At 48.7% G+C, this 26,688-nt stretch overlaps 2 protein-coding genes across 5 annotated transcripts in view; both read right to left on the bottom strand.

Annotated features, from left to right (window-relative positions):
- The window catches only part of LOC121623616 (NACHT, LRR and PYD domains-containing protein 3-like), a 377,011-nt gene that overhangs the window by 120,684 nt on the left and 229,639 nt on the right, over positions 1–26,688 (bottom strand). The window lies entirely within an intron of this gene.
- Positions 10,038–26,688, bottom strand: part of sugct (succinyl-CoA:glutarate-CoA transferase) — a 56,781-nt gene continuing 40,130 nt past the window's right edge. For both annotated transcript variants that reach the window (XM_041961005.1, XM_041961006.1), the window contains exons 12-13: positions 18,223–18,286; positions 10,038–10,709 (exon numbers count right to left, since the gene is read on the bottom strand). In XM_041961005.1, the coding sequence (XP_041816939.1) occupies positions 10,546–10,709; positions 18,223–18,286 (228 nt within the window). In that variant the 3' untranslated portion in view covers positions 10,038–10,545. The remainder of the gene's footprint in view (positions 10,710–18,222; positions 18,287–26,688) is intronic.

Below are 26,688 nucleotides of genomic sequence, written 5' to 3'. Positions count from 1 at the left end.
AGGTGCACTTGTCCTCTGAAATGATACTTTGTAACGTAACATAACGTTAAGCAATCATCTCACTTCCCTCCACTGATCAGGCCTAATATAAGAGCTGCGGCCGACTGAGCTGCAGGTTCTGTGGCCAGAGCTGGTTACCTTGGCAACGCGTCACAACGAGAGATATTAAATAGTCCGCTCAGCCGCTTCTTGAGAAAAACTTTAACGGTAAAAAAACAACATTAAGGTATTCATAACTGATTAAATTTTTTTTTTCGTAAGTGACCATGGTATAAGCGGGGTAATGCCCTTCGCGGTGTCCATTATCAGAAATTAATGGACTTTGCATCGTCCATTCATTTCTGAAAATGGACACCTCGTCGGGCATTACCCCTTACATACATCACTGGTTAATGTGCATGAGAAGAATACATCGGTGTATTCTGGTATGTTGAAATCATTTAGAATAACTTGACGGAGAGCAGCAGAAGTTTAAAACCGGTTTTGGAATGAATAACATCTTTGTGTCCCGTTTCCTTTGGCTCAGTTCAGGCCGGAGGCGACATTGTTTCTGTCGCTGGGCTCCTGTGAGCTAAATCTGACATCTTTTTTCTGGGTTTTGGGCCATTGAGGACCTGCAGTGTAAACATGGCCATACAATGGGTCCAAGTCAACCGAGGCCGCCGAACGCCTCGCGGATCGACACATGTCGGGTCACGAGAGGTTTCATGAACCTCGCTGGCCAAGTCAACTTTAAATTCACGTGTTTGTCTCTGACGTAAACATCAGAGCTCACCTGATACGAGCCACGTTTCATTTCTAACTGGTATATTTCTGTCTCAGAGAGGCCGTCCACAGTCAGACGTCCTGGCCCGGTTCATGTCCTGTCTGTGTGAACGTCTGTCGCCTCTCTGTTGTTTTCTTTGAATGGTGTGAGGCCCAGTTTACCCAAAATGACCCTCTGCTCACATTCTCCCACCTCTCCCTCCCCTCCCTCGTCCATTCACTTGTTCTCCCTCTAATTTGTTTCATGTGTGTCGATCATGTTCTGGGGGGTCATGTGCTCAAACACTAACACCACCAACTTTATCACAGCTCATCCTGAGAGGAACATGAGTGTGTGACTGAGAGCACTGACGAACCATCGCTGACAGTCCATCTGACATATCTGTGACGGATGGGACTGGTGGACATCATTGTCCCTACACGGTTTTCAGGGACTGAAAAGCTGCTCTCTGGTTCAGTCCCAAACAAGTTTAATGCATTGATTCATGCAAGTTGTGATAAGAGAAAAACTTCAACAAGTTCTCAATGGAAGCAGCATCTGAATCTGATTCCTGGTCAGTGATCCGACTGTGACACAGTAAATGGTGAGGACGTGTGTCTCAGTTTGTGTCCCAGCAGAGTTGGAGAGGACGAGCAGAAACGTGACCGTCCTCAGCGGGGAGAGACACCCCGGCCAGGCTCACAAAGGTCGTGACCTCAGCATCCGTTGATAGAAGAACGGCGCTTCTGATTCGGTGTCAGAGCTCAAACCGAGACGTTGGGGTCGGGAGAAGAAAAGAAAGAAAAGAGAGTCTGTGATTGGAGGATTTTCTTAACTCATGTGAACCAGCTGAACCTGGATCAGCAGGATTGAGTCCAGAAATACTGATAATCTGATTCAGTTTGACAGAAGAGACAGTAAAAACTTAAATACACGATGAAGAGCGGAAAATAAATAAAGTCTCATAGCGTTCATTTAGTTCTTATAGACCAGTTTAGAGTCTGGATCTCAGTGGAGGTCAGACCGGTTCCTAAAGACAGACCGAGCGTCTCTCAGCATCTGAACTATTGTCAGCTGGGAACATGTTCAGTGTTGTGTTTGCTTGTAGAGAATTTGCCTCTAATTAATGGTTGTCAATTAACACCTAACGTACTACAAAACATATGTGATGCTAACACGATGCTTAACTAACATGTAGCTTCCTGCAATGCTAACAGTTAGCATGCTATTAGCACATCACATTAACCACCAGTTTATTCTGTCCTTTTTTACTCTGCAGTAGTTTCTTCCACTGTCAGCCTTCATTTTTATGGTCTGAAACACCTTAATTAGTCGTTTTCACAGTTTTAATCAACAAAATAAAACAGATGCGAACAAACAGTTTCTGATGGATTTAATGTTGTTATGCTGGTGGAGGTTTTTGCAGCTTCGACGCTGCTTTTTGACGCTTGTGTTAAAGCGGTAAGCGTGACGAGGTCGTGGTTCAACAGTTATTAGAGCAGCTACGGGGGGCGCTGCTGAGCTCAACATGGACCGTTCTGTATACAGTTGCTTTATAAAGCAGTTACATAAACCTGGCAAAGTTCCACAAACACTCGGCAACAGACAATACTACATGCATTTAATCTTTCTTCCTGTGAAAATGACATGAACACTACAGAGCTTCGTGATGAATAGTTTCATGACATTTTTATTTCAAAATCTGTTTCCAAAGCTTCTTTCTTTTAAAAAAATCTTTGATGTGTTTTTCTTTTTCGTGACCTGAATGACTGAACTTTATCAGTTCCTCATCTATAAAATCCACCACGCTGTAAAAGGTTTTCATTGAGTCTTCATAAAAACACCCCTGACGTGGTTTTACTGCATGCTATCAATCACTGAGGGTGAAGACGTGGTCGTGCTCTCAGACGGCGGCTGCAGGCTCTCATGTTGAAACTGAAGCAGTTTGAGGAGAATCAGACTTTAATTTTAGCAGCTGGAGGCCGCTGAGCTGTTTCACAGCCGACACACAAAGCTGCTCTGTGAGGAAACAGGTGGGTTACTCATAACTCGCCTTTGTTTTCCAGTATCCCTCTTTTCTCTTCCTGTCTGTTTTGTCATCTTCCCTCCTGCTCTCACGTCTGACAGGTTCAACACCTGGTGGGCGACGTCACCCCTGCTTCTGGTCCACTGGGACCAGTGTGAACAGATACTGGAGAGTCCTCACTTTGTGAACGAACCTGCAGTGATTCTGCATGTTCACATAAACACACAGCAAAGACAATATTTGTGTCTGGCTGTCACCTGACTGCCACCTGGCTGTCATCTGACTGTCACTTGATTGCCACCTGACTGCCACCTGGCTGTCACCTGACTGCCACCTGAATGCCACCTGGCTGCCACCTGACTGCTACCTAGCTGCCACCTGACTGTCACCTGAGTGTCACCTGGCTGCCATCTCACTGCCAACCGGCTGCCACTAGACTGCCATCTGGCTGTCACCTGAATGTCACCTGGCTGCCAACCGGCTGCCACCTGGCTGTCACCTGATTGCCACCTGACCGTTGCATGACTGCCACCTGGCTGTCACCTGACTGTCACATGACTGCCACCTGACTGTCACCTGACTGTCACATGACTGCCACCTGGCTGTCACCTGAATGTCACCTGACTGCCAACTGGCTGCCACCTGCCTGTCACATGACTGCCACCTGGCTGTCACCTGACTGTCACATGACTGCCACCTGGCTGCCACCTGACTGTCACATGACTGCCACCTGGCTGTCACCTGACTGTCACCTGGCTGTCACCTGACTGTCACATGACTGCCACCTGGCTGTCACCTGACTGTCACATGACTGCCACCTGGCTGCCAACTGACTGCCACCTGACTGTCACATGACTGCCACCTGGCTGTCACCTGACTGTCACATGACTGCCACCTGGATGTCACCTGACTGTCACATGACTGCCACCTGGCTGCCAACTGACTGCCACCTGTCACATGACTGCCACCTGGCTGCCAACTGACTGCCACCTGACTGTCACCTGATTGCCACCTGACCGTTGCATTAAAAACCAACACTCCGTTGTATGAAGGCGATCACTACAGGGACTCGTCAGAACACTGTTGCCGCTCTACCAGCAGAGTGAAACCAGATAAATGTCTTTGAACTGTAGTCAGTTCAAATAGGATTTGTAAATCATTACCTTCTGTTTTTATTTATGTTTTATCTGTGTTGTAACTTACTGAAAATTAGTGTTTAGTTACAGCTCTGTCAAAAGTAATTGAGTTACTTCACAAATTGCTGCATATAAAAGTAACTAGTTACTAGGGAAAGTAACATTTAAACATCTGAAGTTCTCTCGTTAATGGATGTATTATGTTGGTGCCGCTGTGGGACAGTTTGGGATTAGACAAATGTCAAACTGTATCAATCACTGCAGTGACAGGAGTCATTAGTACTCCCGACCACCAGAGAGCAGCAATGACTCGTGTTCCTACCTGTAATCTACCTTGTGTTGTCTTGGTCAGACAGCTTCACATGATGCTGGATGTCCACGTGAACTGAGCTCTGCTGCAGGAGTTCAGAAATAATTCCATCAGTTTTTACTAGAAACGTGAAAATCACTGCGACGAAGAAGACGCTGACGTCGCCCGAACCGATCGAGTGATGTCACATCAAAGCTGATGTGACATCACTGCGTCTGTGTGTTCAGGTAAGACAAAAGAACAGGTGACGAGCCCATTTAAAGTGATTTCATTTGAGAAAGTAATGAGGTACATTGTGGAAGTACAGTCAGGTGTTACGCTCTAACCCTGACCCTAACCCTGACGGCCATGATTGAATGTCCAGCCTCTGCTTCTGTGAACTGCAGGTTAGAGGTTGATAATGTTGCTGGTTGTTTCTGAATGAGGCCGGTTTGATGACCAGAGCGAGCGAGAGCTCGCCGTCTCTGCTGAATCCATCTTCGTCTCGTTTCCTCTGACGGAAAGAAGAACGGAGCGAGAGGAAGAGGAAAAAAGACGAGTGCGCCGCCGCTGCCATGGCAACCGAGAGTACACATCCTGTCCAGACAGGAGGCGACAGGTGTGTGTGTGTACGAGCGAAGGCTGTCGTCTTATACGCTACCGGCATGCAGAGCAATGCATTGTGGGTCGTGGCTGCTTTAATGTCAAATCCAGCTGCTGCAGCTGCACAGCGCCTCTCTCTCTCTCTGCTTCTCTCTCTCCATCCGGCCCACATCAGGAAGTGGTTTCCAAAGAAACTCCCGCTGGATGTCATATGAGGGAGTCCCGAGCCCCGAGTGTGTGTGTGTGTGTGTGTGTGTGTGTGTGTGTGTGTGTGTGTGTGTGTGTGTGTGTCTGCCTCTCATCATTGTCACTCAGTGTAATGAGATCTGATTCAGAATAATCCGGCAGGGTGGTTGAGTTCACCGTGTCGTCCCTGAACGTCTCATCCTCTGTCATCACGTAACTGAGACAGTGTGAAAGATCATCAGGTGATGTAACTCCGCCCCCTCGCTCCCCTCCTTGCGCGGCCATGTTGGATGACCTCAGTTCCTCCTCTGGGACGGCGATCGGACAGCGATCGGACGTCCAGCGACGTGTCTGAACTCTTCAGAGTCGAGTCTTTGCATGCGAACAAAACGCGCCGTATGAGATAAAACCGCAGTAGTTTCCATGGTTACGGATGTAACCCATTCTCCTCTGCGTATAACTGCAGATGATAACAAACCTCAGTGCAAACTCTCGTGAAGGTTGCATCTCAGGGTTTATCCTCTGGAGCGCAGGACAGGGATCAGGACGGCGTCATCGGCACTGACAACAACCGCTGCGTTTAAAATACATTTTAAAGATATTCAGTCTGATTGGTTCGTGTGAGGCGCTGAGCTGCTTCACAGGTGAACACGCTGCTGCTACAGTCGGGATAATATAACCCTTCAGAATAAGAGCATCAGTCGTCTCCACTGAAGTGAAATCAGACTTTGACCTCAGTGTCCAAACGTTATATTAGTCTCTGTCTCTCTCATATAACTGTGTCTGTGTTCAACATTAAGCTGGACGAAAACCCTTTAGCTTCCTGCACACACACACACACACACGCACACACACTCACATACTCACACACAAACCAGATGTCGGGGAATAAGGGACACTTAAAGAGCTGGTGAGTTACGTACATCCGAATTTCTCTCTCACACACACCGAGTTCAACACAGAGGCAGCCAACTGGGCGGCCGAGCATGACGAGAACAGAGAGAGAGAGAGAGAGAGAGAGAGAGAGAGAGACAGACAGACAGAAAGACAGAGCTTCCTGTTCTCCTCTATGAAACAGGACACAACAGTCTCCTTGGTCAGATTTCTCTGTGTGGACTCTGGTGGACTCTGTTAGTCCTGGTTCGGTCTGAGCTCATTAGTTTTTTCAGTAAATCTTTAGATCTGGTTGATTTTGACAGCGAAACACGAGCAGAACTCATGAAGCTAGAATAGAGAGTTTGGCCAAAAGTATGTGGACATCCTTATCCAGATTCTGGTCTGGTCACGGTTTACTCTCAGCCTCTTGGTTCTGATATTTCAGACTACATTGTTCTTTGTGTTTTGTTCGTCCCTTCGAGTCTTCACACTGTAGGAACATCAGTTTACAGGAACAGCCGTGTGAAGGTTAATCCTCGAATCCACTGCTCAGTTTTAGCCTCTCAGGAGTTACTCCGTCAGCTACCTGCTCCTCCACCTCTCCGTCTGTGACTCCGTCCTGCCGTCAGAGCGTCAGACGGGATAAAGAGCTTAGTTTTCCTGTGAGAGGTTTCTCTCATCAGAGACCTGCAGTGTCACAGGTTTATTCCAGGTGTGCTGGACGCCACTGAAAGCAGGTAACGCTGTGTTTTCCTGTTTGGCCTCACGATGGCGCTGCCGTCCACTGTTACCATGAACAAACACAGGCACGTGATGAAAACGTTAGCTTCCTGTCGCAGCAACGTGACGAAGCAGCACCTGCGTGTCAGATCTACACCTGATGCTGCCGATGAGGACGACACCAGCCGCCGTCCAGGTAGCTTCCAGAGCGACGTGAGGACTGAAGAGGGAACAACCGCCTCAACCTCACAGCCGTGACCCCTGGACCTCGTGGTGTAAAATGTGAGTCGGGTCAGACACAATTTTCTGTGCCAGTCTGGTGACGGACTGCTCATAAAGCAGCTGGAGGGGAGGCTGGTTCCTGACCCCTGTAATCTTCACGGCGGTCCGCACCAGACCGGCAATCTGTGACCCCGACTGCACGGTCAGGTCACCGTACCGGGCCGCGATGCCGTATCTGATGATGCAACACGATCCTCTGCTCCACTCCACACACCCTCAGTCTGCGTAGAAAGTAGAGACGCTGGTGGAGTTTGGAGCAGAGGCTTCCAACATGCACCCTCAGCTGAGCGTGGACCCCCAGACACCTGCATGAACCCACCTGACCCATGTGTTGGTTGTTAATGACGACCGGACTGTGGCCCCCGACGGACTTCGGGTCAAACATCATCTCCTCTGTCTTTCCCACATTCAGCACCAGATGAGTTTGGTCACACCGCCAACTGAAATACACCGAAATACACCGAAATACACCGAAATACACTGAACTACACTGAAAAACACCAAAATACACTGAAATACACTGAAAAACACCAAAATACACCAAAATACACCAAAATACACCGAAATACACTGAAATACACCGAAATACACTGAAAAACACCAAAATACACTGAACTACACTGAAATACACCGAAATACACTGAAATACACCGAAATACACTGAAATACACCGAAATACACTGAAGTACACCAACATTCTCCTGACATCAACAGACGATCGTTAAAACGTCGCAATTAAGACTTTCTGAAAACTTTAGAGGCGATTTTAATGTTTGACTCAGCGTGATGCTGAAGAGCAGAGGCAGACTGCAGGATGAAGCATCTTTACACTGTTTCTATGGGATGTCTGTGAGGTTCAGGTGATGTCACAGACATGATGGCTGCTATACAAGTGTGTGTGTGTGTGTGTGTGTGTATATGAAGTGTGATGAATGCTGCCTCTTCCCCTCATCACCTCCAGAGAGATGAGACACAGAGCAGGAAGTCACACCCTATCACCTCCAACACACACACACACACACACACACACACAGTGTTTCCATCAGTTCAGGGGGCGTTACACAGATTTACATTCACTTCCTGGAGATTTCCCCTTTAACCACAACCTGAAACAGTCCACCAGCGTCCAGCTCTCCACCCGTCCGCCGACACCAGCGCCGCGTGGATCGATTGATGGACGAAGACGATCCGGTCTGATCATTTCAGGTCAGCTGGCAGGTGAACTTTTCTCTGCTGTAACTCCTCTGAGCATATACACACATTTTGATTGACGCCTCACACTTGACCAATAGGATCTCGCATGTCGTGTCCACAGCCAACGTGAGCCAGCTGGAGTCTGAGATGAAAGGAACCGAATCACCAGAGGAGCTGCTGGCCTCAGTGTACCGAAATACAGCCTCAGTACGAGTATACGCCCCAAGAAACTGGCCCAAAAAACACCACCTGGATATAAATGTATTCATCCAGGTAGTTATAATGAACAGCCTTTTTGGAGAACACCTGTGCTGTTCGGCCTCCTCCTCTTCCTCAGGTCAGGACGTCTCAGGAGGTCTCAGCCAGACTGATGAAGACCATGATGTGGCTGAAACTCTGGAAGGAGGGAATAAACGGATGAAATGACCGTTTGTTTAGTTGTTATTTGAGCAAAACCACGCGTTTGTCACTGACCTCATCTTCATCTTCATCGCCATGTTTTTAATATTCATCTGTGACGTGTGTCACTGCTTCACCACGTCCAGCGCCGATGAACACAAACAACCAGAGTCGAGACCAAAGCTGAGGCTGTCCAGCGGTTAGCTTAGCTCGTTTCTGCTGTGTGCTGTCGGAGCGTTAAAGCACATCGCAGGTCCTGAAAAGCCCCAAAAACACGAGACATGACGCGAGTGTCTTCAACGGGAGAGTCCAGAACCGGGACGGCCTGGAGGAGGACTGCGCGGCGCTTTGACCGCCATGAAGATCACCTTCCCTCCAGCGAGCTCGCACACTGAACATTCCTCCAGTGACCCTTTTTCCTGACTGACACATGTAGCCTTACAGTCCAGGATCAGGGCGAATGGGCCTCCGGTTACAGAGTCCAACAGTGTTTTCACACTCGGCTTCAATGCGGGAAGATGAAACGCGGCGGCGCTCAGTGAGACGCGGCGCTGCAGAGCGTTTGGTGTCATGTGACGGCGCTCTGTCAGAAAAACCACACGTGATCCTGCAGCGGCCGCGTTGCTGTTCGGACAGCGAGACTACAGGAAGTCTCTGGTTTGTGATGAATCGCACCGGAGCCTCCCCCAAAACTCAAACAAACACGTCAGTCTGCGTCTCCCCTGACGACCTCGCCGCCGTCCAGATGCGTCACATTTTCTTAAATTCATCACGTCGATTCGATTCGTCCACTTTGTCCCAGAGGATTTCCTCGCAATCCATCAAGCTGTCGACCCGCCTCTCGTCCTCCCACCGACGCCTTCCTGCGATATCAGCGACACGCTCCGGCGGCGCCCCCCGCAGGGACGAGACTTCAGCGTGGACGACAGGACGGATCGACCCGCCGGGAGTTTGGTTTTTTATTTCTGATGTGCCTCCGTGTTCTGAGCGATGATCTGGGATTATTCACGTCATAAACAAGCTGAGCTGCTCGTGTCCCGGAACAATGTCTGCAGACGAGTTCGGGAATCAGTCAGCAGAGAGTCCCTGCAGAAGCTGAGCGAAGGTTTAAAGCTGCACCGATCAATGTGGGTCACATGACTCAAAGCATGACTCTCCCCCCGTCGGTGCGTCCGACAACTGACGGAGTTCTGCTGTGAGAAACTGTGACTCTGAAGCGAACATCAGAACAGAAGCTACACGTGCAGTTCTTTAACACTGACATTTAAAACGTCGTCACGCTCACACACACCTTAAATTTCCCTCCTGTGTTCTGCACCAATGCACGTGAAACAAACACGTCACTAACAGGATTTCTGCAAGATTATATTGACTTCAAACTGCAGCAAGTGTTCAGCAGCTCGACACAGAGGGCGAGAAACACACAAACACATTCAGCAGACACTCATCGTGGCCTGCGAGACACAGCTGAGGGCTGCGCCCGCACACATCTGCTCAGACGTATGAGTGAGAAACACGTCTGAAAAAGCAACTAGTAATTAGTAACAGATTACATTTTCAAAGTAACTTAATACTCATCAGGAGGTTGTTAGTCATTAGTTTATTATCATCAGGTCTGCGAGAGGTTTCTGATCCTTCACTCACAAAATAAAAACATTGTTTTATTGAAAAGTTCGTACAAACTGTTCCTTCAGAGCGGAGACGCACGATTTGATTTATTCTGATTATTCTCTGTTTCATGTTTTTCTAAAGAAAAGTTCAAAGAGCAGCAGATCAGTTTCAGCTCATTTTCAGCAGACAGTCGGATTCTTCAGTTTTCAGTAAACTTGATTCGGTGTGATGATCCGATCACGAATAATCCCGCTTGTTTAGTGCAATTTAGCTTTTTTTTGTTTGATCCAGTTTTTAACGATGGCGCGTTTTTATTCTCAGCACAGATCGAACGTGTTGGCTGTGTTTGGTTATAATTCAGCGGCGAGTTAGCAGAAAAACAATATTAATTATAATGCTAATAATAATAAAATGCTGAGTCAGCGGTGTATAACACTAATGTTGACTCAGCAGGATGGACACCTGCTTTTTCAGCCAATCAGGACAATTCATTCTGGGCCACTACGCCAGAATCCAGCAGTGTTTTGATGATGTCATCACTGTAGGACAAGGTGTCTCGCAGAACCTGCACAGTGTGCTGGCCAATCACAGGAGGGGGCGTCGGCTCGTCGGGGGTGAAACTGCTGAAGCGAACCGCCGGACCTGAAGATGAGAAAAACATCACAAGGTTAACCTGAGGCTCAGGGTGTGTTCACTTCAGAAACACTGACTGTGTGTGTGTGTGTGTGTGTGTGAGTGTGTGTGTGAGTGTGTGTGTGTGTGTGTGTGTGAGTGTGTGTGAGACATAATAAAACATACATGTAACATGGAGCCAAAGGGACTCATTAAAGACCCGGGGAGAAGATGATGATGATAAAAGGAAGCAGTGATGAAGACGCCTCTCTCTTCATCCCTCTTTCCCCTCCTCCTCCTCCTCCTCCTCTAATTCTCTCGTTTTATCTCCTCTTTTTTTTTTTTGCTTTTCACTTTTAGCGTTTTTCGAAGCACGAACGGAACACGTGACAGGAAACAGGTGGATGTGAACAGCAGCTTCCTGTTCGTCAGTCAGGTGTTTTAATATTACACCAAACTACACGAGTCCACCTGACACATCACTTCATACTTCTGTCTTTACTCTCTGTTCAAGCAGTTTTAGAGGAAGGAAGGAGGGAAGGAGGGAAGGAAAAGAGTCGGAGAGCTGAGGGAACAAACAGTTTATTTTGGGAAACAACAATCAGCTGGTTTTTAAAGAGCAGCACTAATGAGCCGAACTCTCACAGTCAGTGTGTGTGTGTGTGTGTGTGTGTCTGAGCCCACACGTGCATGGGGACATGAATGTGTGTGTGTCAGCCTGCATGGTTTTCTGCATGACTGTGCCTGTGTGTGTGTGTGTGTGTGTGTGTGTGTGTGTGAACAGTGCATCTATTTTCACCCCATTAGCAACCTGTTTTGTTTTCGCCTTCAGTGACATTCAACAAGTGTCAGGTGCGGAGTGTGTGTGTGTGTGTGTGTGTGTGTGTTGGTAGGGGTGTCAGGGCAAATAATTCATGACTGAGGTTATGCAACATGTCTGTTCATCCTCATTTCTTTACTCGTTCTGTTCTGTCCGTCAGAGATTCAGGGCTGCAGGGTTTTGAACAAACACCGTTTCCCATAATGCCTAGCGCTGGAGTTCGTGGTGAGCGGAGTGTCTGTAATAACAGCAGGAAACACACATCTGCACAGCGTGTACATGTCGTTCGTCTCAGTTTAAATAAAGATTGCTTCTGTTGAAATTAGCTCGACAGTCTCCTCAGCCGCCTCTCCAGCGCCACCACCAGGACAAGCGTTTCAGGCCCGCGTGGAAGACTTGTTTCGCAGCTCTTTGTTTATTTCACCAGGTCAGCACATCACACTCTGTTTTAAGTTTTTTCTAATTATATAACGGCAGCTGTCGCCTCGGTGACGGACACACTCGTCTTCTTCTCTTGGCTCTAAAACAACGCACACACACAAACTGAGGAATGCCACCGAGAGGCCGGCCAATGACTGAGCGGCACGTTTTCACACTCAATTAACCTCCAAGGTACAGACACACACACACGCACACGCACACACACACACACATGCACACGCACGCACACACACACACACACACGTGTCTGGTGTTGTTTACCAGAGATGGAGAGAACAGAAAAGTGGACGGCAAAGAAAAGGATGCTGAGACGGCGAATAGACTGACACACATACACACACGCATGCATGCAGTCTCTCTTTGTGTCTCTCTGCCTCTCTTCCTGTCTCTCAGCCTCTCTTTGTGTCTCTCTGCCTCTCTTCCTGTCTCTCAGCCTCTCTTTGTGTCTCTCTGCCTCTCTTTCTGCCTCTCTTTCTGTCTCTCTGCCTCTCTTTTTGTCTCTCTGCCTCTCTTTCTGTCTCTCTTCCTGTCTCTCAGCCTCTCTTTGTGTCTCTCTGCCTCTCTTCCTGTCTCTCAGCCTCTCTTTGTGTCTCTCTGCCTCTCTTTCTGCCTCTCTTTCTGTCTCTCAGCCTCTCTTTGTGTCTCTCTGCCTCTCTTTCTGCCTCTCTTTCTGTCTCTCTGCCTCTCTTCCTGTCTCTCTGCCTCTCTTCCTGTCTCTCTGCCTCTCTTCCTGTCTCTCTGCCTCTCTTTCTGCTTCTCTTTCTGTCTCTCTGCCTCTCTTTGTGTCTCTCTGCCTCTCTTCCTGTCTCTCAGCCTCTCTTTGTGTCTCTCTGCCTCTCTTCCTGTCTCTCTGCCTCCCTTTCTGCTTCTCTTTCTGTCTCTCAGCCTCTCTTTGTGTCTCTCTGCCTCTCTTTCTGCCTCTCTTTCTGTTTCTCTGCCTCTCTTTCTGCCTCTCTTTCTGTTTCTCTGCCTCTCTTTCTGCCTCTCTTCCTGTCTCTCTGCCTCTCTTCCTGTCTCTCTGCCTCTCTTTCTGCTTCTCTTTCTGTCTCTCTGCCTCTCTTTGTGTCTCTCTGCCTCTCTGCCTCTCTTTCTGTCTCTCAGCCTCTCTTTGTGTCTCTCTGCCTCTCTTCCTGTCTCTCTGCCTCTCTTCGTGTCTCTCATTCTGTCTCTCAGCCTCTCTTTGTGTCTCTCTGCCTCTCTTTCTGTCTCTCAGCCTCTCTTTGTGTCTCTCTGCCTCTCTTCCTGTCTCTCTGCCTCTCTTCCTGTCTCTCTGCCTCTCTGCCTCTCTTTGTGTCTCTCTGCCTCTCTTTCTGTCTCTCTGCCTCTCTTTGTGTCTCTCTGCCTCTCTTTCTGTCTCTCTGCCTCTCTTTGTGTCTCTCTGCCTCTCTTCCTGTCTCTCTGCCTCTCTTCGTGTCTCTCTTTCTGTCTCTCAGCCTCTCTTTGTGTCTCTCTTCCTCTCCTTCTGTCTCTCTTCCTGTCTCTCTTCATCTCTCTATTGAGCCCAAACAGCTTTAAACCCTGACTCTTTGCAGTCACATCAGTGTCGAGTTCAGCTAAACTTTGACCCCTGACTTTGCTCCGTTGACCAATGACAAACGGTCTTCAGAGCCGACCTCTGAAGAAACGGAGGGTCCAGAACGGAGGAAGCTATGGCAGGTTATTGGCGGTGTGTCACCATCCGGTTCCTGGCGTTGAAACATAGTTGTCTCAGGCAGGACATGTCCATCCTCCACCAGTGAACCCAGCGAGGAGTACAGATATAATCTCCTCCTGTTGTCCTCCTCAGTTCTGTGTTTTCAGGTGGATCTCTGAGCTTTTTCCACAGTTCGAGTCCAAGATGGCGGCGCGTGCAGACGCAGCGGCTCGTAGCTCCCGTGTTTACGTTTTTGTTTGTTTGTTTTTACTCGTTTCCACTTTTACTTCTCTTCTGGAAGCTCTGACACAGTACAGCAGGTCTGAACTGTGAAACTTTGGAGTACAGTTCGGACTTCACACACGCCCTAAACTGGACTTTATTCCACCGGAGCTGCTACGGACCCCAGAGCCCACCACCATCCCCCCACTGCTGCCAAGGAGACGGAGGAGGCACCGTAAACAAAAGCGGGGCAAGAGAGCCGGCGTGCGTGCTAGGCTACAAGCTAACCCTCACAGACCGGCTCTCCCCAGTCTCTTCCTCACCAACGCCAGGTCTTTCACCAACAAAATCGACGAGGTCCGTCTAAGGATAGTCTCTCGCCGGATGGACAGCTGTGTTACCGTTGTCACAGAGACCTGGCTGGACGACAACATCCCGGACGCAGCGGTGGAGATAGCGGGGCGCTCTCTGTTCCGGGCGGACAGGACTGCAGCTTCAGGTAAGAGCAGAGGCGGAGGCTTGGCGCTGTATGTACACAATGCCTGGTGTACAGCCACACGCACCGTCAGCACCTTCTGCTCTCCTGATTTGGAATACCTGGCGGTGAAATGCCGACCGTTCAAGCTGGTTAGAGAACTCTCGTCTATTGTTATTGTGGCCGCTTACATCCCACCGCGGGCTAATGCTAAGTTAGCATTAGAGGAGCTGTACTGCCTGATCAGCGGGCAGATGAACGACAACCCGGAGGCGGCCGTGATTGTGGCGGGGGACTTTAATCACGTTGAACTGAAGGCGGTGTTTCCCAAATTTCATAAGTACATAAAGTTTCCTACCAGAGACAGTAACATTTTGGATCAAGTTTACTGCAACATCCCTGCTGCTTACAAGGCTGTAGCAGCTCCACACGTGGGCATGTCAGACCACATCTCCGTGAAACTCATTCCTGCCTACAAGCCTCTGGCCTGCAGAACAAAGCCGACCACCAGGACAGTACAGATATGGACTGAGGAGGCCTCCTCTGCACTTCAGGACTGCTTCGAACTGACAGACTGGACTGTGTTCAGAGAAGAGGCAGACCTTGAGGAGTACACATCATCTGTATTGTCTTATGTTCAGTTCTGCACTGATGCTGTCCTCCCTGTTAAGACCATCACAGTGTTTCCCAACCAGAAACCATGGCTGGACAGCACAGTGCGGTCCCTGCTGAAAGCCCGGGATACTGCCTACAGATCTGGAGACAGGCTGGCTTATAGCAGGGCTCGAGCAGAGCTGAAGAAAGGAATCAAGCAGGCCAAGCTCCAGTACAAAAACAAAATTGAAGATCACTTCAAGAACAACAACCCACAGAGCATGTGGAGAGGCATCAGAACCATAACGGACAACAAGCCGAACACTCAGCTCACCAGCCACGACCCCGCCCTGCCTGACACCTTGAACAGCTTCTTTGCCCGCTTCGACACATCAGGCAGCAGAGAAGTCACACACCTACCCCGGCTGGAGGAGCAGCACCAGCCCCTCGTCCTGCAGCAGCACCAGGTGTCATCCACCCTGAGGAGGATCAACACCCGCAGAGCTGCAGGACCGGATAAGGTGTCAGGCAAGACTTTGAGGACATGCGCTGACCAGCTAGCAGGAGTGTTCCTGGACATTTTCAACCTGTCCCTGCAGCTGTCCACGGTTCCTGAGTGCCTCAAGTCCTCCACCATCATTCCGGTACCGAAGAAGACATCCATCACCTGCCTGAATGACTACTGGCCTGTTGCACTGACCCCGGTAATCATGAAGTGCTTTGAGCGGATTATTCTCAGGTACATCAGAGACTTCATCCCCTCGGACCTAGACAGCCTTCAGTTTGCTTACAGAGGGAATCGGTCCACAGAGGATGCTATTTGGATACGTCAGGATGCTATTTGTAGACTTTAGCTCAGCTTTTAACACCGTCATCCCAGACAAGCTGGCGCTGAAGCTACACACGGTGGGTCTGCCTGCGTCTCTGTGCCACTGGATCAGAGACTTTCTCACCAACAGGCCTCAGGTGGTGAGAATAGGGAACATCACATCATCCCCTCTGGTCCTCAGCACGGGCACGCCACAGGGTTGTGTGCTCAGCCCGGCCCTCTTCACCCTGTTTACTCACGACTGTGCTGCCATCCACCCCACCAACACAGTCGTGAAGTTTGCGGACGACACTACAGTAGTGGGTCTCATCTCAGATAACAACGAGACCCACTACAGAGAGGAGATACACCAGCTCACCCAGTGGTGTTCAGCCAACAACCTGGTGCTGAACACAGGGAAGACCAAGGAGGTCATTGTGGACTTCAGGAGGTCCGCCTGGTGAAGAAGGCACAACAAAGGCTCTTCTTCCTCAGGAAGCTGAAACGGGCTGGACTCTCCTCTCGGTTGCTCGTCAATTTCTACAGGGCCACAATTGAAAACATCCTCTGCCTCAGTGTGACAGTGTGGTATGGCAGCTGCACGGCACAGGAGAGGAAACAACTGGCACGGGTGGTTAAAACTGCACAGGGCATCGTGGGCTGCCCCCTCCCTGACCTAGACTCTATATATGAAGGTCGGGTCAGAAAGAGGGCGAGATCCATCGCCACGGACCCCAGCCACCCGGGCCACAGACTGTTTGTACCGCTTCCATCAGGAAAGCGGTACAGGAACATCCGCACCACCACTAACAGACTGAGGGACAGATTCTTCCCCAGAGCTGTTAGAGCTATCACCCCCAGCAGCCCCCCACTGGAGTGAGAGACTGTGTGAACTGTGAACACTGCACACTGCACTTTACACCTACACCTACACCTCTACCTCCACCTGCACCTTCTGTGTACTTGACTTTTATGTACACACATATACTATAATTATGTACATTTTAGTATATCAGCACATTTCAGTTTCATTGGCATATTTTATTCTGTCGGTACATTTCACTGTGTATATTTTATATTTTATTCTGCTTGTATATTTTATTCTGTTTGCACATTTCACTTCCATATTTTATTGTTTAGTATATTTTATTGCCTAAGTATATTTTCATTCTGTTATATTTTTAATTGCTTCACGAATATTTTTTTTATTGCATGTTGGTTTATTTTATTTTATTGTAGTTATCTTAATTTTATTCACTCTTTCTAGTCTTATCTTTCTTACCATCTAACATGGGGGTTGCAATGAAAATTTCATTGACATGTGCAATGACAATAAAGACTCTTGATTGATCTTGATTGATTGATGAAGAGCAGCTTGGATCTATACGGCTCCTGTTAGCAGCTCCTGTTAGCGGCTCCTGCTAGCGGCTCCTGTTAGCGGCTCCTGCTAGCGGCTCCTGTTAGCGGCTCCTGTTAGCGGCTCCTGTTAGCACTGTAAACATGGACGTACAGACCGGATCACTGGATCACTGTGATACTGAAGAACAGATTCTCAGGTCTGCAGACTCTTCTCTGGTTTCTAAGTGGATTTCTGGAGGTTTATTCTGATTGGACATCAGAAATATTGATCTTCTCAGGAAGTGATGTCACACTGAACGTGTTTCTTGTCTCTGTGACCAGTGATGGGACACATTACTTTACATAGACAGTAACACTGGAAAGTAATGTATTACTTTCAAGTGAATATGTGACAGATTACACTTTGAAAGTAACTTGTCCTGGACAGTTTACGCCCTCGTCTTCAGCTGTACGGCGCCCCCCCGAGGAGGCTTCAGTCTCCGTCTTTTCCTGCTAAGTGTCTACAGACCAGATCCTGCAGCTTCATCAGCGTAAAATGACGTCCTGGGCGATGACAGCAGGTTTCAGATCCCGCCGTCATGTTAATCTGTCTGGATGACGAAGATCTAAGATGATAACTGTCCAGAGTCTCAGAGCATCAGGAAGCTCTGCAGTGTTTCGGCATTTATCCAAGAAACCATCAAACTCAAGGATCTGTGACTCTCACTGCACTGACATCTCCACAGGTGAGGACAGGTGACGGAGACAGTCAGACAGAAACTAGAGGAGAAGAGGAGTTCAGGTGGAGTCAGGGAGCTTCTGGAACGCACAGAAAACACGCTGAGTCGACTGGCTGCACACCAAACGCAACACACACTACCTGTCTGAGCTCATAATGAATGTGTCCCTGCTGGGTCCGACACACACACACACACACACACACACACAAGACAGATTACAGTGTAAATACACAGCGGTGGACAAACAGCTTCTTCTTAGCTGAAACTCACTGAGATCCATCAAACCTACTGAGCAGGAGAGTCCCCGTGGACGTGTGTGTGTGTGTGTGTAGCGCCCCATGCACAGACAAACACCATTTTCTTGGAAAACATAATTTAACAAACTTGTGTCAAAAACTGAAAGTTAAGGGTTAGAGAGAGGACAAAGAGTGTGTGTGTGTGTGTGCGTGCGTGCGTGCGTGCGCGTGCTGACCAGTGACAGTGATGTCTCCTGCTGTCGGATGCTTCATCTTCAGTTTGAGACCGTTGTGTTTCACCTGCAGACAAACAAAGTGTCAGTGTGCTGATAGATCCTCCTCCTCTGAGCTCCATCAGTGAGCCTCACACACACACACACACACACACACACACACACACACACACACACACACACACACACAGTTGTTTCACAGCACAAACTGAACTGAGCTCCACCTGCAGAGTGAACCGGGAGGAAACCGGATCTGTGGAGGGAGATCAGGGTTCAGGACGAGTGTCCGTCACACAGCAGACGGTTCTGTGAGACAACGTGTGGACGCTGGACACGCACGCTCGCACTCGCTGTGTGTCGAGGTGATGACGAGTTACGTGGTTTCCTCTCTTTCTCGTCCTGCGTGATTTCCTCATAAAGAACGGGGACTGACGGAGTCGTCCTCGGTGTCCGTCAGCCTGCACCAGCGAGTCTCTGAACTTTTGTTGCTTCTGTGTCTGACATGGTCCTCAGTCCTGTCTGGACATACCTGGGTTTCAGACTGTTCATTGGACAAAACAAGGCGCTCGAAGACGTCACATTGCATTCTGGGAAAGTCGTGACAGAAAGGCTTCCATATTTGATGATTCAGCAGGTAACAGGGGTCAGAGGTCATGTGTGAGTCACAGAAGTCACCTTTGACTCAAGGCAACAAAGGGTACCACGCTGGACCTGAAAGCTTCCTGCTGCACTTTCAACACGAGTCCAGAACAGCCGGGACGCCGCATAAGCCCCCAAAAACCTGCCGATCCGTTCTCACATAAACTCAACCGGTTTCTGTAAATATCTGCTGATTCTGAATCTGATGCAGCGACTAAAGACTGGGAAAGATGTGGAACGCTCCAAAAACACCTGTTTGGATCATTCCACAGGTAAACAGGCTGATTGGTAACAGGTGATAGCATCATGATTGAAAGGCTCAGTGGTTCACAGCGAGGATGGAGCGACGTGATTGGATAAAGAGATTAATACCTGGACTCAGGGACACTTCAGGAAACACAGCTCGCCAGTTTGTAAAAAAACACGACTGCAGTTCAAAGAAAGATTAAAAAACTGTACAACTATTAAGACAAACACAGAACACATCACATCTGACACATATGGTCATCACACACACACACACACACACACACACACACACACACACACACACACAGAGTCAGGTATCGGGGACATCACATTGACTTCCATTCATTACCTGCAGATTTGACCTTAAATGTTCTCATATTTTACTGATTTACAGTCCTTATGTTTCTATGTCTGTTAGGAAGGTGAGTCCCCACAACGTCAGTAACACACACACACACACACACACACACACACACACAGAGTTCTTCTCCGGGGGGGGGGGGGGGGGGGGGGGGGGGGGGGGGGTTTAATAAGAGTCAAACTCTGATCGATGGCTTTAATTTAAACATCAAACATGACACACTGTGCAGGAAGTCAGCCGGTGCTAAACGAATTTTACTGTGTGTGTGTGTGTGTGTGTGTGTGTGTGTGTGTGTGAGAGAGAGAGAGAGAGAGAGACAGAGACTGTACATGGTGTCAGTGTGTGTGTGTGTGTGTGTGTGTGTGAGAGAGAGAGAGAGAGAGAGAGAGAGAGAGAGAGCCTGTACAGTGTGTGTGTACATGCATTTAGGACATAAAACCAGGAGGTCAGCTCGAGTTGGCTGTTGTGGACGGGAGCTGATTCCTGGATCCGCCTGGATCAGATCTTCATGGCGTCACATGTTCAGCAGACGCTTCCCACGGCGCTGCATCTCTTCACGTCAGACAACCGCAAAATGAACACACGCCAAAACAAAAGGAGGTCTGTGCCGTCACCACGGCGCTGTACGACGCGCGCCAACACGTGAATTAAGAGCTTTAACGAGCGGCTCCAGCAGCCAATCAGGAGGAGGCGTGACAGGAAACAAGAAGTTGGTTTGATAATGGGAGGGCAGGACATGAGCTGGCCCTCCCTGTGTGTGTGTGTGTGTGTGTGTGTTTATGCATGCGTGCATACAAGTGTGACAGTATGATTGCATGCATGTGTGTGTAATCCTATCTGCTTGTTATGCAGGGTATCATTACATCCATATGGTCATCACACACACACACACGCACGCACGCACGCACGCACGCACGCACGCACACACACACACACACACACACACACACAGTGCTGCAGAGGTCAGACACTTTGCTGAACTTTCTGTCTTGTTGTCCAGTTGCTTGTGAAATAAACAGCGACAGAAACAGGAAGCAGTGAAGGTGAAACAGGAAGCAGTTAAAGTTCTGTGAGTAACGCCGGACTCTTCCTGCTCCTCCGCTAACTGTGACGATATGATTGGTGGTGACGTCTGGGCTCCTGTGCTCAGCGACCAGGCAGAGCAGAGCAGTGTGATCATCTCGCTCCATCAGAAGGGAATGAAATCTCTAAGTCTGTGTGGACAGACAGACAGGCGGACAGACAGGCGGACAGGCAGGTGGACAGACAGGCGGACAGCACTGCCGGTGCTACATTAAAAGATGTTCCGGAAGTTGACAGTGAGGACAACATGAATACGTGACTGTGTTTCCTGTTGTTCGTCAGTGTTTTTAAAAAGTAAGTGGCCGCTAGCAGCTCGGCTCTGTGGAAGGACACGTCCGTCCGTCTGTCCACCGAAGCAGTCTGGACGGAAATGTCTCCACTGCTGTTGGATGAACTGTGATAACTCTGCTGATCCACGGACTGCTCATGCAGCGCCACCATCAGGTCAACATGTTAACGTGTGCAACACCTGCAGAACTGATGACACTCCCATCAGCCTCAGCTGCGCCGTGTGCTTACTGCTGTTTAGCAAACGTTAGCATGCTAACACACTAAACTAGGACAGTCAACAGGGTACACACCAATGCTAAACTTCAGCTTGTTAGCATTGTCACTGTGAGAATGTTAGCATGCTGATGTTAGCATTGAGCTGAAAACACCACAGTATCTAACAGAGCAGCTAACACGTAGCCTCCGTCTGGCTAGATTCAACAAGTTAAAAAAAAAAAACACGTCAGGACGTTTCTGAGGAAAGTTTTCACTGTTTTCCTCTCACGCACCCTCATTCCTGTGTGTGTGTGTGTGTGTGTGTGTGTGACTGCAGGGTGTGTTGAGGTTTAAAGGTGACTTTACTTTTCCCCGAATTATGTTGAGATATTTCAATGACGAACAACAAACGTCACAGACACACACACGCACGCACGCACGCACGCACGCACGCACGCACGCACACACACACACACACAGCTGCAGGATCACTTCCTGTGCTGCAGTGTGTGTTGGAACACATGGTGTGTGTTTCACTGTAATCTCTGTGTTGTTGATCTGCGGCTGCACAGCTTAAAGCTTCTAGCTCCTGCCACGTGTGTGTGTGTGTGTGTGTGTGTGTGTGTGTGTGTGTGTGAGTGAGTGTGTGTGGTGGAAAATGAAAAGCCTGAAAAGACGAGTGTGTAGGCAGTTACCAGACTGATCAAAAGACAAACACACACACACACACACACACTGATCACAGAACAGTTTAGTGGTTTTCAGCCGTGTGCCTCCTCTTCCTCCTCACTTCCTGTTCTCATTATTTCCTTTATTTCCCTCCACTTTCAGTCCCTCATTCCTCTCTTTGTCTTTCCGGGTGCTTCCCTTCACTCTTTCATTCTTTCTTTCCCCCCTCCTTCTTTCTCCCTCTGTCTTCTGCCCATCGATACAGAGTCGAGCCTCTAAGAACAATGACAGCGCCCCCTAGCAGCCACGGGAAATATGACTCTTCAGCCAGAGCAGAGGAGGAAGTCATGTGGTGTTAATATAGTTTTCTGTATTATGGGTTTTATTTTTGTTTGTTTTATTTTTTGGGCGGGGGGGGGGGGTTATCACAGGAGACCACGGTTCATTTCCTTTTAGGTCAGAAACTGAAAGTGTGCGTCATTGCAGCGTCCGTGTGATTCCTGTGTTGAGCCGCTGAAGGTGATGAAGATGTTTAATCAGGCAGCGGAGCTTCCTCGGAGTCAGGACCTCCCTTTTCCTGACATTCACAATATAACTCAACTACGCTCGAGGCTTGAGCTGCCAGCGTCACGATGGGGGGGCGCAACAAGAAGAATTACAGAATCACGGCCCAGCGAACAATAAGTACGTGACTAACCGAGAGCCGACTCCCATCATGCACTGCGCTGACAGAGAAGCTGGAGGATGAAAGGAAGGAGCGGACTTTGAATTCATTTTTCTCCACGTAGAGAATAAACCCATCAGCACGCAGTCTCACACGGAGGTGATCGGCGGCGAGGTCACGACTCCGTCCGCAGCCTTTTGATTCAGGCGACCGCGTAAACGACCTTCATCACCGCAGAATTCACACCCTCCACCTCCTGTCACCCCTCCACCAACTCCTCCGTCACTGAAGCCGACTTCTCCACCCTCGTGTTTCTCCCTGCTCCTCCGTCTCTCTTCACGCCTCCTCTCCCTCCTCATCACTCTTGATTCTTTTGACTCTCTGAGTCTTTGAAGCTGGCTGTGGCGGTCCATTAAGTCGACTAACCAGCCCCCACGGGAGCCATCCAGGCCCGCTGTTACATCATGTTACTGCAACATCAAGGGGAGGAGGCTGGAGTGTGTGTGCAGCAGGATGCATGCAGAGCTGTGTGTGTGTGTGTGTGTGTGTGTGAAGATCTTGGGTTGGCTGAACCTGCTGCTCTCTGTTTGACCTCAACAATCAAAGCGGCTTCTGAATATCGCAGCGTTTTCATCCCTGTGAAGTGGTGGAGCAGCTTCTCCGCCGCGTACGCGAGCTCATACGAGCACCTAACAGGGTTTTTAGAAGTGTTATATAAAGCTGCAGCCTGAACGCTGAAGGTCCCGGGGGATTTGGTCTTTCATGATTTCAGCTCACGACCTAAATAATGGTCTTCATCGTGTTCTGTCAATGAGTGTGTTTTAGTTGGAGAAATATTTATTTCTAACTTTGAAGAGTAACGCGGCGGTGTGTCACGACTTCCTGTTCAAACGCACGTTAGAAAAGATTATTCACGTATCAAAGCCTTTAATGAAGCGTCAGTTTCTGAAGTAGGGCCTCAGCGCTTCATCTAAAGTTCACGTTAGACTGTCTAACTTTGGGTTTCACCCGAGCGCCACCTTCCAGCAGCAGGTGCAGCAGCAGCCAGGTGCATTACCGCTTCATTTACAGCCTGTGTGGAGAGCCGTGACACACGTAGGCGCTGTAGTTACTACTACGACTAACTACTGACACACATAACGCATGGAGGTAACGAGAACTGCGATAGGTTAGTTTGGGCAGCTGGTGATTTTTCCTGGCGGTGGAAGACAGACGGCGTGAAGGCAGTTTGAGAAAGACTCGTTTATTGTTTATTGTCAATGTGCAGGTCATCCACCAATCACAGGGCTGGCAGTCCGAGTCCCGCCCTCTTTTTCACCACACATTGCAATCTTCTCGAATAAGATGACGAATCCCAATTTGCCCGTGATTTTCCACACATTGCACGGTATCACGCCGTCATCAGGGTGCGCGCCATCATGGAGAAAAGTGTGTAAGAGCCAAGATCCCGAACAGAGCTTCTGTAAGGTGAGCGGGACACCCGGACTCCAGACTTCAAACTGTCCTCTCGGGAACTTGACGTGCGATATCACAGATAGTGAGTCAGCGATTTTTTTAGATTTCTAAGAAGCAGTAAACCAAACTCAGAGCTTGATGCAGGGCAGTTTTCTGGCCAGCAGAGGGCGATGAACCCACTGACGATGCTGATGGACAGGCTGAGTTGCCAGTGTTGGGCCCAACATGAAGACTCGGGCGAAGTGGGCGGGGCCAGTGAACAACAGGGTGGCCATGATGAGCTTAAAGGCCTTTCTCTTCAAGCTGTTCTGGCTCTCGCCGTCCCGGCCCCCATCGCCAGGCCCCGGCAGCTTCAGCACACACAGAACATGGACACCGCAGTATAAGAGAATGAATCTGAAGCTCTCTGATTGGATGGATGGATGAATGCTCCATGGAGACAGCCTTCGTGGTGCTGAGACTCTATCTAGCAACAATCAATTAACCACGAACTCCCATCTAACCTCTGGCTGCCCTCTGTTTCGCTGCTTCCTGCAGTCACTGAGCGCTTTCTAACATCATTAACAGGTTTTGTGTTCTGCTGTTTGTTATCTATGTGTTTGATCACCACTGACAGCCAATACACAGGCGAGGATTAATGACATGAAAGCTGCTCATTCACCAAATTTAAACACAGATTGAGCCCGACAGTGATTTTCCAAACATGAAAGCTTCCGCGGTTCCTTAAAAAAAAAAACTACCTACGTTTTAGTTTTCCACACCTCCATCACACATGTGGTGTGTTTCCAGGCTGCTGCTGCATCTAAACAACATCCATCCTCTCTCGGTTTTGCACTCAAGAGGATCTCCTGTTTGTAATTTGGCCTTTTTGTTTCTCAACTGTTTCACCACAAGCTCGTTTTAAACCGGACCCACCTGTGGATTTGCATGACGGGCAGCGAGTGGGTCTAAGTTTACATCTGGCGTATTCAAAACAAGCTGAAGGGAGACACGGATCCGGTTTCTGCGAATGGCCGAGGATTGAGGGTACGGCCACGTTTGCATCGGATTTCCCTCAGAATGTCGTTTGTCAGTGGAATTTCACAAACAGAACGGCAGCTGAGGCAGGACGAGGAGGTTCATCTGCGCTCAGAGGATTTAACGGTTCAGGAGAAGAAGGATTAACTTCCTGCTACATGGCTCACCTGCTACACCTGGGTCAGGCTGCCTGTAGTGGATGGCTATGCAGATGATACTCTGTTTTATAATGTACCTCAATCAAAGACAAAAAAATAAGGTTTCTGGAAATATTAACAGGTGATTGTTGTGAACTAGCTGAAGCTGAATAAATAGTTTCAGAGGTGCAGGGTTAATCCAGTTTACCTTCAGTTCTGTTTCCACCTGCAGCATCTCTCTCAGCACCTGAGCATCATGTGGTTCTCGTGTCTGATGATCGAGCATCCACCAGCCGGGTGGCAACAAGAGAAGTCTCCTCCTCCTCCCTATTCATTTGCATGACTAATGCTATTAAAGAAGTTCTGTTCTGATACGGAACTACTGAGGCGTCACTGACGCGGGTGGTGGCTAGGCTGACGCGCTAGATGTTACCTGAGGCTATTTGCTAACTACACTGTGACTTACTGTGATTTGAAATAAAATGATGGTACTTTTTGCTATTTTACGAGTCCAACAACAGGTTACGCACCGTAGTCACAAGCCGAAATCAACAACAGTAAGCCAACATAGCGCTTAGCTTTGCCGTAGCGTAGCGGTGTACCGGTGTAGAGGTGTAGCACGTAGCGGTGTAGCGCGTAGTGGTGTAGCGGTCAAAACCCTTTGCCCTTCCGGGTAGGACGCCTGACCAACAACAGATGGTTCCTACCTAAATACCTGACAGAAGGTTAATTATTATGCGCCACCCAGTGGACAAAAAAAATAAATCAAACTCAAAGAAACCATACATTTTGGCTCCTACAAATGCTGTCGTCTTCACAGCATAAATGGACTGTTCACTGCTCACTTGCTACACTAGTTCAGCAAGCTATTTTGCTTTTCAAGCTAGCTAGCATGCTCACTAGCTAGCTTACCTCAATAGCTCACCCATCAGTTCATTTACTGATTAATACAAGGCCGGAATATGCTGCCGCTAAATTAGCTGATACTAGAACTGCTTTGAGGCTTGTAACTGTAAGTGACGTGTTTTATTAATGAACTCGTGAGGATTCAGGTTTTGATCAAATCCACTGGAAACACAAAACCATAGGAGATCAGGACATCGACAAACATCCTCAAGGACAGACTGATGCATTGTGTTTGGACAGTTTCTGCTCTGTGTGTCTTTTCCACAAAGCACGACTTCCCGACATGTCCCCACAGAGGATAGCTGACCCAAACAAAGGATTTAATAAGAAGAAGGAGAGTCTACAGTTTAAAAGTGCAGCACATCCGGTGGTTTGGTGGTTAAGACGCATACCACATAACCACAACGTCTATTGTTTGACTCTAGCCAGAGACCTTCGCAGCATATTATTCCCCCGTCTCCCTCCCTCCCTGTCTGTCACCGTCCAATAAGACACAAATGTCCAAAAAATGATCTGAAGTTCAGTAAATCAAATCAAAAACACATTAGCCTGACGATGGTGCTTTGAGCTAAATGCTAACTTCATCATGCTAACATGCTCACAACTCAATGCTCATGTGCAGATGCTTCGCAGGTGTTTATCATGCTTACATTCTTAGTTTAACACACTAGCATGCTAGCATTAGCTAATTAGCAATAAACTCAGCGTTCAGGTGAGGCTGATGGGAATGTTAGCAGTTCTGCAGGCCTGATGTTGGCCTGATGATGGCGCTACAGGAATAGTCAGAGGATCACAAGCGGCAG

This window comes from Chelmon rostratus, chromosome 20, assembly GCF_017976325.1.
Source record: "Chelmon rostratus isolate fCheRos1 chromosome 20, fCheRos1.pri, whole genome shotgun sequence".
Taxonomy (NCBI): Eukaryota; Metazoa; Chordata; class Actinopteri; order Chaetodontiformes; family Chaetodontidae; genus Chelmon; species Chelmon rostratus.
The sequence above is the reverse complement of the archived record's forward strand: the minus strand, read 5'-3'. Positions and strand labels throughout refer to the sequence as shown.